Source organism: Ascaphus truei, chromosome 1 (assembly GCF_040206685.1).
Source record: "Ascaphus truei isolate aAscTru1 chromosome 1, aAscTru1.hap1, whole genome shotgun sequence".
NCBI lineage: Eukaryota > Metazoa > Chordata > Amphibia > Anura > Ascaphidae > Ascaphus > Ascaphus truei.
Window position 1 is genome coordinate 131,955,534 of NC_134483.1, and position 13,950 is coordinate 131,969,483.

Consider the following 13,950-nt stretch of genomic DNA (forward strand, 5'->3'; position numbering starts at 1 on the left):
GTCCTATGTGTTTGATGAATGTTACCATGTTCCCCCAGGCACACTACATTCACATAATAAAGGATGCGGTAATTGATAAAGCTGTAAGCTACTGTATGTGTTTACATTGCAGGTGCTCCCCTGGACCAGCCATGCTGCCGTTCTCTCTATGACTTCGATCCAGAAAATGAAGGGGAGCTTGGCTTCAAGGAGGGAGACATAATTACACTCACCAATCAGATCGATGAAAACTGGTATGAAGGGATGCTTCATGGCCAGTCAGGCTTCTTCCCTATCAATTATGTAGATATTCTGGTTCCTTTGCCTCACTAAGATGTTTGACACACCAGATAATTAAATTTGTACCACCGCTTTTAAATGCTGCTTACTTCAAATCACAAGTACGAGGTGCAGTGGTTTTAAGTCCATTCATTTCATTTGTCCTTTTTTGGGGTTTACATGTGTTATTTCTTCCAATGCTGTATTTCTTTTAACTAGGTCTTAGAGTCCTTTATAATGACTGAAAGAATAAAAAGTACTTGTTGTGGCATCTTTCCTTTCATGTGGGTGCAGTTCACACGGGTCTGTTGTTGCCTAACTCGCATCGTGTCTTCTGATCCAAACGTTATGCTTTGCCTTTGTCCACTGTTTTCAGAAGGAAATGTTTCGAGATCCAAAGTTTCTTGGACAAAAATAATTGAAACATATCTTGCTTTGTCTAATTCATTAGGGGGATAATTCTATATAGAGAGACGTGATGTAAAATTCCCTATTAACTTCAATGGGAATTTTCCCAAATGGCAGCCTCAGAACATATACAGAATAAGGCCCTAAATATACGAAGGCCTCACTAAAACTGCAATGTTGCTGAACAAAAAGATAAAAATGAAATAGTCGTGTTTTTGTTATGCTATGAAGAATGTAGGATATACTGTAGTAGACGTCTCATTTGATAATACTAGAGACACAAACATGCAAATTAGGAAGGTATGAATTGGTAGACTGTTCAGGGAACAGGAAGTAGAAAGAGAACCGCAGTGTGTTGCCCAATAAAACATAGAATGTATTCATGGCGTATTCACACTTGCACATGGTAAATTATAGCTGTATATTTTACTATGTGCAATTGTGAATAGAACGTTAGCTACATCTGTACATTTTGCTACTGTATATGCATGTCTCTTCATTGCTTTGAAGTTGGTGCTGGGGAATAACATAGAGTAAGCATTTTCTGTGGGTTCTATGTAAGACATGCCATTTTCAGTCCCTCGCTGTAAATATTTCAAGATGTAAGTATCTGAAGCCCAAACAATGAGCAGAGTAGAGAAGACAAGTGAGAAGCACATACTGTATGCAGCTAAGCAAAAGTCACAAATATATAGTAATACACATATTTTTGAGATGCTCTGCTATTCTTACTTAAGAAAAGCATATTCATGAAGTGGAATACAAACTCAGTAATAATCTAATGGGCTGCGTACCGCGCACTATACTGTAATTGTGAAGCACTTTGAGTCCCATTTGAAGAAAAGCGCTATTTGAAATAAAGTCATTATTATTACATATATATGTAATGTATATGTGTCCGCCTTTCTGTGACACTCTCCCTTCAACAACTTTTTTGCTCACTATCATGGTATACATCGATGGAAAGTGGAGAACTGGGATTCCTGAGTACTTTCCAGTTTAATTGTCAGACTTTTGCATTTCTAAAAGTCAAACCCCGAAGTTTTGCCCGAACTGTTTTAATCTGAACTCTCCCATCACTGTGTTTATTCCATGACCCTCCCCCCCCCCGTACAAACGTATTACAAATGACTGTTGTCGTGTGCAGCACACTGGTGAGCATGTGACATATATGCAGCCAAGGCTAATGCACACAGCTAACTCACTGCCTCACCTTTCTCCTACGCAAAGTTCTTCAAATGAGTTAATATTTACCCTTACGCCGTTACTATATATGTTTATCCTGCTTCCACCACCAAAGGAATTATTAAAGGTACGTACAGAGCCCCTGGTCTCTGTCTATTAAGAAAACTATGCATTTAACACATAAAAATCTGTTTGACGAAAATGTTAATTTCTCTCTACAAAGCGTATAACAATTCAATCAGAGCCCAAAGTATTATTTGTTAAAGTTTAGCTTTAATATACAAAAAGTAAAGTGCTTGGATTACAGATAAAAGATTATTACAATAACATACAGTTATATTAAATGCAGACAGTTTCTTAAAACCAAAAGATAAAGATAAAAAATAAACACGGTATCGCATAACATTGATCAGATCTTTTCCAAAGAAGTCATAGATTGGAATATAAGAATTCACGTATCTTGTTGGCATCAAAAACACTTCTTGTTGAATTCTCATTCATAATTCCCTTCATTGAGAACAAAATAAGCCCGCCTTTCTGTGTTTTCAACCTACCCCTTTCATCAATCTCTAATGATATTTCCACGACTAAGGAAAAAAAAAACCCTCGTTGTGTCATTTAAACTTTGCCTCAATATATAAAACACGACATAACTTTGTTTCTATAATACTTAGATACATGCCATCTCCACTGTTGTGACTGTGTACTTAATTGTGACGCCTAGATATGAAATATGGCCATATAACTTCTATTTTTGCATGAGAAACAGATATCAGAGATTATACATAGAAAACAGTGTTTTTTGGTATTATTCGATTTGTGTAATCGCAATGGTTACAAATACTGTATCTATTTGTTATTCTCGTAAAATGCAGTCAGGCTCAGAATATTCATATTTAGCAAACTACCAACTTTTGGTCATCAGCCAAGCCCCCTGATACTCTGCAGAGTCCCCCAAAGAATGCCTTTCAGGGTACATTTAGAAGAGTCCTGTTTATTCTAGTGGCAGCGAAGCAATATTTAAATCCCCACTTACAAAACCAGATGTCCTTATCTCTAGATACCATCAGTCCTACAAAACAGAGGCCTGGTCAGGGGGTTACCAGGCCATAAAAGCAACTATTGTATTCTTAAAAGAATGTGTAACCAACGTTAACCTCTCGTGTGCCAGATTGATTAAAATGCTTACTACTGTATCTCATGATATTATTATGACAACTTTCGAAGTGTACAATTTTAATCATGTACTTAATCCTTATTAAATTCCAGAAATTACAAGCCATTCATCTGCAATGTCTAACACTTGTGTTACGTTCTGCACATGTGCTTGGGCAGTGCTTGTCTCCCATAAAACTCGACAAATAATCTTGTAATCGCATCGTTAACTAGTTGTTATAGATGCTTATTACTTAAAAGCAATATACTGTATGTATTCAAAACACTACAACAGCCTATTTTCCCACAATGAGCGATATTTAACTATGATGTTCGTGGCTGCTGTTGAGCAATATTAATCTTCTCCGTGGATATATAATATTAAGCTTCTTTCTGAATGTGCTTTCAAAAGAGCAGAAGTGGATGATAGGTCAACCCTTGAGCCCTAGTTTCTGAAATGCTACATCTCACATGGAACAGTCTGTTACAGTAATTAGACAATGAACCTGTTATGTATTACTGTCCCCGTGCTAAGAAGATTTTAGTCCCATTCATTTGAATGGCGTAGAACAGCGATGCGCAAACTCCCCACGCCTGTGCCCCCCCCTACCTGCTCCCTCCTCGGTCGCGCCGCCCCTCGCGTCTAATGATGCGTCAAATGATGCTGTTGGATCATCTGACGTCACGTCATGTGACCCGCGGCGTCATTTGGCGTCACATCTCCATGGCAACGGGCGTCATTCGTTGCTGCGTTGTCATAGAGACGCGTGACCAGAGCCTGGTAATTACGTTTACAGAGGCCTTGTGCTCTCAGCTCGGGGGCTTTGTAAACACTGTGCCCCCCACCAAAAAAGTCTGGGGGGCGCGCGCCCCCCAGTTTGCGTACCGCTGGCATAAAAGTCCTTTCCACCACAGGGAAGACCTTTTCACAGCATATTAAATAAGGGCCTAAGTATTCACCAACTGGAGATATATGTAGTAGCTGTTTATTGTGAATGGTGAATGTGAACTATGAAAAAAAAATGGTGTGACCCTGAAAGCTTAGGTTCAAAAAGAGACCTCTGTAACCCTGAGAGCCAGCGACAAACACTTAGGAATACGGGAATAATGTTTTGCCCAATGTTTCACAAAATATATTACCTAATGTAGATTGTCTCAACCTTTTTATTGTTGCACGAATCTGCCCTCAGTGAGGACTAAAGTTATAGATGATTGGTGTGCTGAGCAATTAAAGACTTGTGACTGTATTTGCAAAAAAACAAACAAAATCACCACAAAAAAAAATAAAAATCCATTCCTTTGGTTGAATATGTTATTCACCTTCATTCCGTGTGTGTACAGTGCCGTGCCTAGCATTTTTATTTTGTAACAATTGTCAAAGTCCTGTAGTTGGGCTAACCAGAGTTCTATTTATCTAAAGTGTACAGCTTGTTTTTGGGAAACTTAATGTGCTGCTTCGGATGTGCCACTTCAGTACGGGTGAAGCAACATGAAGGCGATGCTTACAGCTTCATGTGTTAACTATATCATGGAAAAACATTGACATTGAACAATAAACAGTGCTAAAAGAACTACTGTAGTACTGCTGAGTTGTGATTTCTTTTCTTTTGCTTTCCACCATCTGTTTTCTCCTGCCCATCGAATCTTTATTATTTTGGGACTGCTTGTCTATTTTTGCACTACCCTCCATATAGAAGATGTTTAACACCAAAGCACTGGTTAACACCTACAATATTATAAATCACACAAAACAGAACTTCAAGTTTGTTTAACCATTTTTTTGACACAAAGTTTAAAATAAGAGTATTACTTACCTATTATAAATATACGCATACTTCTGTTGGTCATATTTCTTGCTATTTAGTTGTACACATACTGTACAAGGGTTCTGATGTGTATTCTATATACAGGTTCTTGTCAGATGTCATCTGTACTTTCCCCATTATATGTTGCCTGAAAAAACTTTTTTTAACTGTTTATTTATTCAGATTTCAAAGGTACAGGAAAAAGAAAATGGGTATGGTGTGACAGCATCACGTGAGAAATCTTCCCTGCCGCCAAAAGGGTTCTACCCCGAGTCTGTCCGGGGCGGGTAAATCTATATGAGGGCCATACAAAAGGTATGGCGTATAGGCAGCGCTCAAAGAGTAATGAATTGGAGAAGTGTGAACTGGGTGCAAGGGAATGGTGGAAGGACCCTAAGCCCTCCTCAATATAATACAATTAAATACGGAGATACTCAGCACACTAAGTAAATAACGATTGAACACTGGCTATAGGCCAAAATAGAAAAAAATGTATTGAAAAACAGATGCTACATACAATGCTATAAATGGACACTGTGAACAAGGTGTACTCACAGGTACCAACCAAACGTGATGGGGAGGGAGGAAGGGGAGGAAGGGAAAAGACACAAAGGAGGTGGGGAAGGGAGGGAAAGGAAAAAAGGTTATGACAACAGTGGGAAAGAGAAATATGGTAGGATGAGAGGGGAAACATTTTGGGGCGGGGTGCCCCTTCTTCAGGCCCATTCCCACAGACCCCTGGGACCTGTGGTACTTCCCTTCAATCCCACCACTCACTCCCGCAGCTTGGAGCCATATCAGCTGCTGTATATTCCATCAAGGGGTGTGTCCCACCGGCATCTGTCGTCAAATGTCTAGTACGCCACCCCACTGGGAGGAGCTGAAGAAACGCTCCTCATCGCCCTGGAAACCTTGTGCCGGCGTCTGTACTTCTGAACCAGAGTACCACATCACTGCAGCATATTGTCATCACCCCCCATATATGAATGAGTGGATTCCACCTGGGCAGGGAAAAAGAGCAGCAAAAAAGGTGAAAATTGGAAAGCACATATCCGGTATTTCAGAGTGCGTTATGTTGTGGCTATGAGTAATCCCTTTGTGGAGAGGTAATATGCAGTCTCCAGAGCATATATTAAGGTCCCCCAGATATTGATTGTCCCCCCTTTACTGGGATTCCGCACCCTAGAGTTGGAACTTGGATAGACTTGCCCGTCCGACAAACATTGCGATTGTATCAATGTTATGCTATTCTGTGATTACCACCTTTGATTTCTTTTACATGGTCTAGGGATATTTAACAGTTTTTGAGTGCGATTTAGTGCTTTAATTTTTCTATGTAAATCAGAGCAGAATTATCACTTGACAGATTCAATTTTTGGATTCATCTAATATCTGATTTTACACATCTTGGTGTGTAGTATACGATTTTATCCATACTGAGGGAGGAGTGAGTAGTCTGTTCGAAGGGAAGTACGACAGGCCCCAGGTTTGGGAATGGGCCTGAAGGGGCATCCTTCCCCGAAACGTTGCCCTCCTCATCCTACCATATTTGTCTTTCCCACTGTTGTCTTATAGCCTTTTTTCCTTTCACTCCCTCCCCAACCTCCTTTGTGTCTTTCTCCGTCCTTCCCTCCCCCTTCCTCCCTCCCCCCTCTCCCCTCCCTCCCCATTACGTTTGGTTGGTACCAGTGAGTACACCTTGTGCACATGTATAGCATTGTACTGTATGTATCATCTGTTTTTTAATACATTTTTTCTATTTTGGCATATACCCAGTGTTCAATCATTATTTACTTAGTGTACTAGGAATATCCTTATTTAATTATATGATGGCCATGTTCATATTGCACCCATGCCTGCCATCAGATGCTGTCCATGGGCCCCAAACCTGTGTTTAAGGTGTTGCTTCTCTATCTCAGAAAGGCTGTAAGCCTTTCCATAGTGAAGACATGCCAGATCCTGTCCCCTGACCATATTCATATCAGGCACTCTTGTTTGTCTCATAAGGGCCGCCACATAACATCTAGCTGCGCTGAGAATATGGCCCATGAGTTTATTATCATTTCTAGGTGGTTCTTCGATTGGTCTACCAAACAGTATCACCCAATGCCCAGGTCTTTGTGAGAGGTCCAGTATGGAGTTAATGAGTGCAAAAATCTGCCTCCAAAATGAGAGTATACGTCGACAGGACCATCAAATGCGGGACACAGATCGATTGTGGCCACAACCCCAGGAATTTAGATTGCTGATTGTATGCATTCTAATGGGGGTCACATACCAACAACATTGTATTATGTATGCATTCTGTTTTGTGGATGTAGAAATGGAGCTCCCTGCTGTCACCAGGCAAGTGTCCTCCCAAACATCATCCTCCAATGTCTCCCCCAATTCCTCCTCCCACTTCCGCATATAAGAACTTTTTTGACTAAGCTTGAAATACTTTCTTAAACTTTTCCACTTGCCAATAAAACAGTTTGTAAAGATGTTTTCACCTACATTTGCATCACATCTGAAATTATCAAATGTCAAATTGATTCACTGCAAGAGAATAGACTTTGTATAGATTGCAATTCTCTCTCTATTGTACGGATCAACCTTTCACATAAGAAGGGTAAAATGGCAGAGTATGGCTTAAAATAAATGTTTTTTTTTTAAACTTTCTTTCAATTAGGAAGGAGTTCAGACATTTTACAGCTACATTGCTAGTAATCAGTACTTTTACTAGAAAGGTAAAATCAGACTGGAGAGACCTTTACATGACCTTTAAGGCGACCTAAAGCCTTGTTAGTAATAATATTTTTTTGTTTATTGGGGCAAACAGCAGAAGCAGTTACAATGTTTCATTTCCTATCTGGACCACCTGAAGTACGACTTTTGCTTGGGGATCTCTCTCTACTGATTTTTATTGTTATTTGTTGTACGTTGAATGTCACAGGCGCACTGAGTCTCTAAAAGACTAATTCACGATGAGCTTCAGTTATATTTTATGATTGGGCTGAGAATTGTTGTTCTATAGTTCACAAAAATAGAGCTTGAAGTTTCAGGCTCAAGAGTTTACAGTACCTGAGTTGCGTAAGAACTGTTAAAATGGAAGAAATCTGGAAAACTTGTACTATGGTCATAGCACTGTAGAAAGTTTTGAAAGCTATCCTTGTTCAATCATAGTCTATAATCCTACACATTTTTGTGGACCTTTTAATATGGTCTACAGGATACTCACATACTGTAGATGGTAATGTCCTTAAAACTATTTGTTGTTTTAACATACTAAGGGACTTATTCTATATCTGCTGAAGCGGCAGAACAGGCCTTTTTTTTCTGGCCAAAATTCCCATTTGGTTTTAATGGGAACTTTTGTCTGATTGGCTGCTTGGGTAGCTATAGAATAAGCCCCATAAAGTTATAAAGGTTAGACTTGAGTCTTTTGATTTTCTCAGCACTCGTAAATAATACCCCCCAATAAGACAGACGTTGATTACCTTCCTACCTGCATTTCCCATGTTCTGATCAATCTAGGGGCTTATGCAGAGACGTCCGTTAAGGACAATCTCGCCAGGTTTTTGCCAAAAATGTCCGCTGTGAAAGTGTAAGTGGCGAGAACTTGGCGGGAAAATTCAAATCCGCCATAATTATTTAATTTCCAAACATATTAGCCAGACGGGTGGCGAGAAGCTTGAATTCGCCATTTTCAGAACGCGCAGTATGCCAGTAGCTCCGATGCGCTTGTATGCACCAATCTGGGCTATTAAATGGCGCGTTTGTGTACTATTTAGCCCGCCAACAAAAGTTGGCTTTATGCTGGCTAACGACTGCGCGTCTCTGCATTCCATGTTTCACGCCAAGTGAAACTCAGCAAATTTACCATTTACTTTACACAGGGCTACCGGAGTACCCTGCATAGGACGCATTTAAAAGGCAATCCTATGGCGAATTTATTGCCGTTACGCCCGTACCTCTCTGCATAAGCCCCCAGTGTCTGATATATCCCATGTGTGGTTTTGTTGTACTTCTTTTGGTATCAAGAACTTAAACAATACTTGTTCTATAATCAATATTTCTGTTTTAGAATTTCTTGTTTTCGATATAGATGCGTTTTTTTGCTCAAGATCACCTGTCCATTCTACTGATTCTTCTCCATTTATACTGATGCTACAAAACGTATTTTCTTGTGTCACATTCCCAGTACCCACTATTTCAATTATCTCAATTATTTCAGTACCTTTTATCCATGTACATCTATCCCTAGGTCCTATATAAGCATATAGTTTGATATTAATTCCATGTGTGAAGTCAATACAGACACAGCATCTTACCAAAGAACCTTCCATCCAACCTAGACACACCTAACCTTTAAGTGCCTCAATATTTCCTTCTCTTTTGTTCTTATACTGTCTTGTACTTCTTTCCCAATAGTACTAATAGTCTCTGTTATTTTTTTGCTAATAAAATAAAAAAATATTCAGTCCCATAGGTGGCGGTGATAATGGTGCTCACTGTAAGGATATACAGGATGTAGGTGAAATCCTCCCAGAGAAGCCCTGGCGAGAGATTTCAGTCTCACACAAGTCTCTTTGTAAAAGCAGCAATGTCTCTTTATTGTACTCTCTCCTCCTTATAGTTCACAGCAGCAGCAATAGGCAATGTACAGGGTATCTTCCTCCTCTCCTTCTGTTCCAGGCCGTACCCCTTCCGGATGGGCTGTATGGAGCTCCAATACTCCCGACACCCACCCCAAGGAGTATACCCTCAGGGTGAGGCTAGATTTCCCCTCACCCCCTGCATGGTGAGGGGCATTGGTCCACCACACTATAGTGCTATCAGCTCTACTAAGTCTGGCCGGTGCTTCTCCTCCAAATGTAAGCCTGCAGTCTCCTGCCTCTGATCCCAGGGCAGGCCTCGCTCCTCTCACTCCTATAACAGGTCTCACTCTAATCCTGAGTGTCCAGTCAGGCACTCCAACACTAACTGACTCCGACAGGATCAGGCAACTTAATTTAGACAGCCCCACCCCTCATGATGTCAGCAGGACCCTCCCCTGTGTCTCATACAGAGTCAGGGGGCCTACCTCCACCAATCAAGGCAAGGCTTGAAGCGGGGGAAACCCATGATAACTACTGGCGGCCTGCCCTTAGCAGGACTTACACCAGTAGGAGGATAGATATATAGCCCAAATTCTTACCAGGGCTACATATGTTTACATACCAGCGTGCCGCCTGGAACAGGGCAGCAGTTTCCTGAAGAGATTTTCAAAATTGTTTCTGGCTGGCGACGGCCACGTCACGTGTGCGGTTCAGCCAATGAGGGCGAGCTGCTCATGGCCACGCTTCTGGACCCGCCTCCTTGTCTCCTCGCCTGTCTCATTCACTGCCGCGGCGACTTGATCAATATGCCGCTCGGCGGCAGCACAGTGTGACGTCACTGATCGCGCTGCCACTCAGCAGCATCTGGTATAAATCGAGGCCTTATGTGCTGGTACTTTAACAATACCATAGAGATCTGGAACTTGAGAAGCAAGCTCAAAGATTATTTGTAATGTTTCTATATGAACCAAAATCTTATTCCCTGTATCTACAAAACGTCTGTTTCTATACTGCTAGATGTTCTGTCAGAGATCGTACCACATAAGAACGGACACTATAGATCACTAGGGAGCTGCTCCCCGTAGCTTTATTTGCAGTCAGCAAACTTTTTACGGCCTGTTTCTGCTCTTTGTGCAGAGCAAGGTCCTGTCAATTTATGTTTCACTGATAATCCTCTTTGCAGATACCAAATAGCATAACCAGCATAACCAATATAGTACTTTCCCTCTGAGAAAATTTAGAACCATCCACAAAAATAGGGTTGTCATTCTTACTTTCCCTTCGAAAGAGAGTGGAAGGAGAATCTTCCATTTTAGACACCCTCAAGGGACAGTCGTCATATTGCATCAGCTGGAAGGATATATATTTAGCCTTGTGAACTGTTTTGATATGTTTAGATAGTGTGAAAAACTCTGATATGAGACCTCATGAATTTATTTTCCAGAAGAAGTTTTAATGTAGTATGTGGTGTTTGATCAATAATGTCCTTAAAACCACTATGTGTTCAGGGGCTAATACAGCAAAGTGAACTCCCACTAAGGGGCCTATGCAGAGAGCAGCGAGAAGCGCAATCTCGCCAGGTTTTCGCCAAATATGCCTATAGCAAATTAGTTAATGGTGAGAAAGTGGCGAGATGAGGAAAAACTCTGTTTTAAAAACTCGCCGCGCGGGTGGCGAGAAGCAATATCTCGCCAGTTTTAAAACCCGCCGTATGCAGGTAGCCCCGATCAGCATCTCGCCGCTGATTGCGCCAATAAAATGTAGAGATGTTCTCCAAATCGCCCCGCCAGAAAAAGTTGGCAAGAAGCTGGAGCAGAGCGGCGATAGGGGCCATAAAAAAAAAATCAGCCCTTTTCCTGGCTGGGATTGATGCCGGGGGGCCCCAGAGCTGATACCCAGGAATATCAGCACCAAAGGCCCCCTGCATGCATCCGAGGCAGGAAAAATGCATGTACAGCCCACTTCATTGCCTTAGCGGCTAACCGCTAAGGCAATGAAGGGGTTAACCCACCGTGCCAGCTTTATTGTGGGTAGCGGTTGTGGGTGAAGGGGTATTTGGCCCTTGGTGTGAATTTAGGGCTTGCGGGGGGGGGGGGGGGGGGGTTCCAGGTGCACTTAACCCCTTCACGACCGTAGCAGTGAATACCGCTATGGTCATGAAGGGGTTAACCCATCCCACTACCCCCCCTCCCCCCGCAAGCCCTAGACAACCACCGTTGGGGCTAATACCCCTTCACCCACTACCCACAATGAAGAATAATCACACACAGCAGCTCTAAATAAATAAATCTAAATGAATAAATAAATAAATGAATATATATATATATATATATATATATATATATATTCATTTATTTATTTATATATATATATATAACAACAAACCCTATAACCCCTAACATACACATATATGCACATCAATGATACTATAGACCGGCGGGGGCCCTCGGGTGTTACCCGCAGGCCTGCAGTACCAATTATGTGCCCCCCCCAAATTAATGAATAAACACATACATACTTTTAAAGAAATAACCCCCCCCCCTAACACATACAGTATAGTTATGGCCACAATTACTATTATCCACAAAGGGATAATAGTGAATGTGCCCATTTTAAATACATAAACAGCAATAAATACATTAAATACATATAACACTTACCCATTACCGGTTGCCACGATGAAGGCCATCCTCATCTTCATCCTGCTCATGCCCCCTCGGATGTTGCAAAACAGACGCAAGAATGAAAACATCCAACGTAATGTCCCCTAACCCCTTAATCACCATAGCGGTTATTAACCGCTACAGTCATTAAGGGTTTAACCCACCCTCACCCACCACTCGGGAGGCCTACATACCCTCCCACACTAACCCCCCACCCCATGAGGCCTAACCACCCTCACCCACTACCCACAAGGGAGGCCTACCCACATACCGTTGGGGAACCCCCCCCCCTCCACCCCCAGTACCCACAATAAAAACAATACAGTGACCCACAAAACACATCATTATATTTATTATATACATTACCCACCCCCTGTTCCCCCCCATAAATACAAGATTTATCCTTTTACAAACAGCGTTCATACCCCAGCCCCACGCGAGTCCCCGGTGGGCTGGCGTGGCACCTGACAGACCTACAGGGTTCCAGCAGCCCTTTTCAAACAGGTTCTGGAGGCCTGCTGGTGGGTCCCGCCAAGCGCCATGGCCCCCAGGTTGTCTCCTTGGGTCCCCATGGGCCACAATTGGGTCCCCACGGTAGGCCCAAGGATGTCTGGGAGCCCCGGGTCAGACCCACAGGTGTCTGCGGGGACTCGGGTGGTTCCCACGGGGGTCTGGGGAACTCACGAGTGCTCACTACGGGTCCGCGGAGCCCCCACGGATGTCAGGCTGGTGGTTCCACGGATGACGCATGCAGGGATGAAGCAGTGGCCTCACATCTGTGGGGGCATCGCGGACCCGTAGTCTGCGGGGATGAAGCTGTGTGGTCCCACTTCTGTGGGGTCACCGCCGACCCGTAGGTGCGGGGATGAAGATGTGTGGTCCCATATTCATGTATTTATTTATTTATTTATTTAGATTTATTTATTAATTGTGGGGCTGCTGTGCGTGAATTTTTTTTATTGTGGGTAGCGGGGGTGGGTGAAGGGGGTATTTGGCCCTTGGTGTGAGTTTAGGACTGCCCTTTGAGAAAGTTGCCCGAGAGTGACGAAACGTGTCAGGGAAGCGTCATCACGTAGGACGCATTGACACTACGTAATCATAGAGCGCTGGTGTGGATCGATCCATGCGCTGGTGTTACAGAGGCCTGGCATTTCGGAGTTAACCTTCTTGGACTCTTAGATCAACAATTCACTTCTACTGGCCCTGGAAATCTGCTGGAGACTTCTGCAGGGACGTTGCCCATCCTGCATTGAGAGCGGATTTCACCATAAGGACAGAAACAAGTAACCGGATGGTGGTGATTATATCACGCAATGCCTGTTTTATTTGAACTTTTGTAAGTGCATTTTTATCCCCCCTCTCCCCCTCCCCTCATTAAATTTACTATTTTACGCTATGGGGCGTGCGCTCTCTCCTCTCTTTTTCTCATATATATATATATAAATATATATATATATATATATATATATACATATATATATATATTTATTTATATTCATGTATTTATTTATTTATTTATTTAGATTTATTTATTAATTGTGGGGCTGCTGTGCGTGAATTTTTTTTATTGTGGGTAGCGGGGGTGGGTGAAGGGGGTATTTGGCCCTTGGTGTGAGTTTAGGACTTGCGGGGGGGTTGCGGGTGCACTTAACCCCTTCACGACCGTAGCAGTTAATACCGCAACAGTCGTGAAGGGGTTAAGTGCACCCGCTACCCCCCCGCAAGCCCTAAACAACCACCGTTGGGACTAATACCCCCTTCACCCACCCCCGCTACCCACAATAAAAAAAATTCACACACAGCAGCAGCAGCACAATTAATAAATAAATCTAAATAAATAAATAAATACATGAATATAAATAAATAAATTTAAAATAAATTTTTATTCATAGTGTA

The 13,950-nt window shown here is 42.2% G+C and overlaps 1 protein-coding gene and 1 long non-coding RNA gene across 7 annotated transcripts in view; one reads left to right on the plus strand and one right to left on the minus strand.

Moving 5' to 3' along the window:
• SH3GL2 (SH3 domain containing GRB2 like 2, endophilin A1) overlaps positions 1-4,577 on the plus strand; it is a 263,901-nt gene extending 259,324 nt beyond the window's left edge. For all 6 annotated transcript variants that reach the window (XM_075594915.1, XM_075594886.1, XM_075594894.1 and 3 more), the window contains one exon: positions 113-4,577. In XM_075594915.1, coding sequence (XP_075451030.1) covers positions 113-312 — 200 coding nt within the window. In that variant the 3' untranslated portion in view covers positions 313-4,577. The remainder of the gene's footprint in view (positions 1-112) is intronic.
• The window catches only part of LOC142492256 (uncharacterized), a 71,721-nt gene continuing 61,988 nt past the window's right edge, over positions 4,218-13,950 (minus strand). The window contains exon 2 of the long non-coding RNA XR_012800817.1: positions 4,218-5,812. This is a non-coding gene — a long non-coding RNA (uncharacterized LOC142492256). The remainder of the gene's footprint in view (positions 5,813-13,950) is intronic.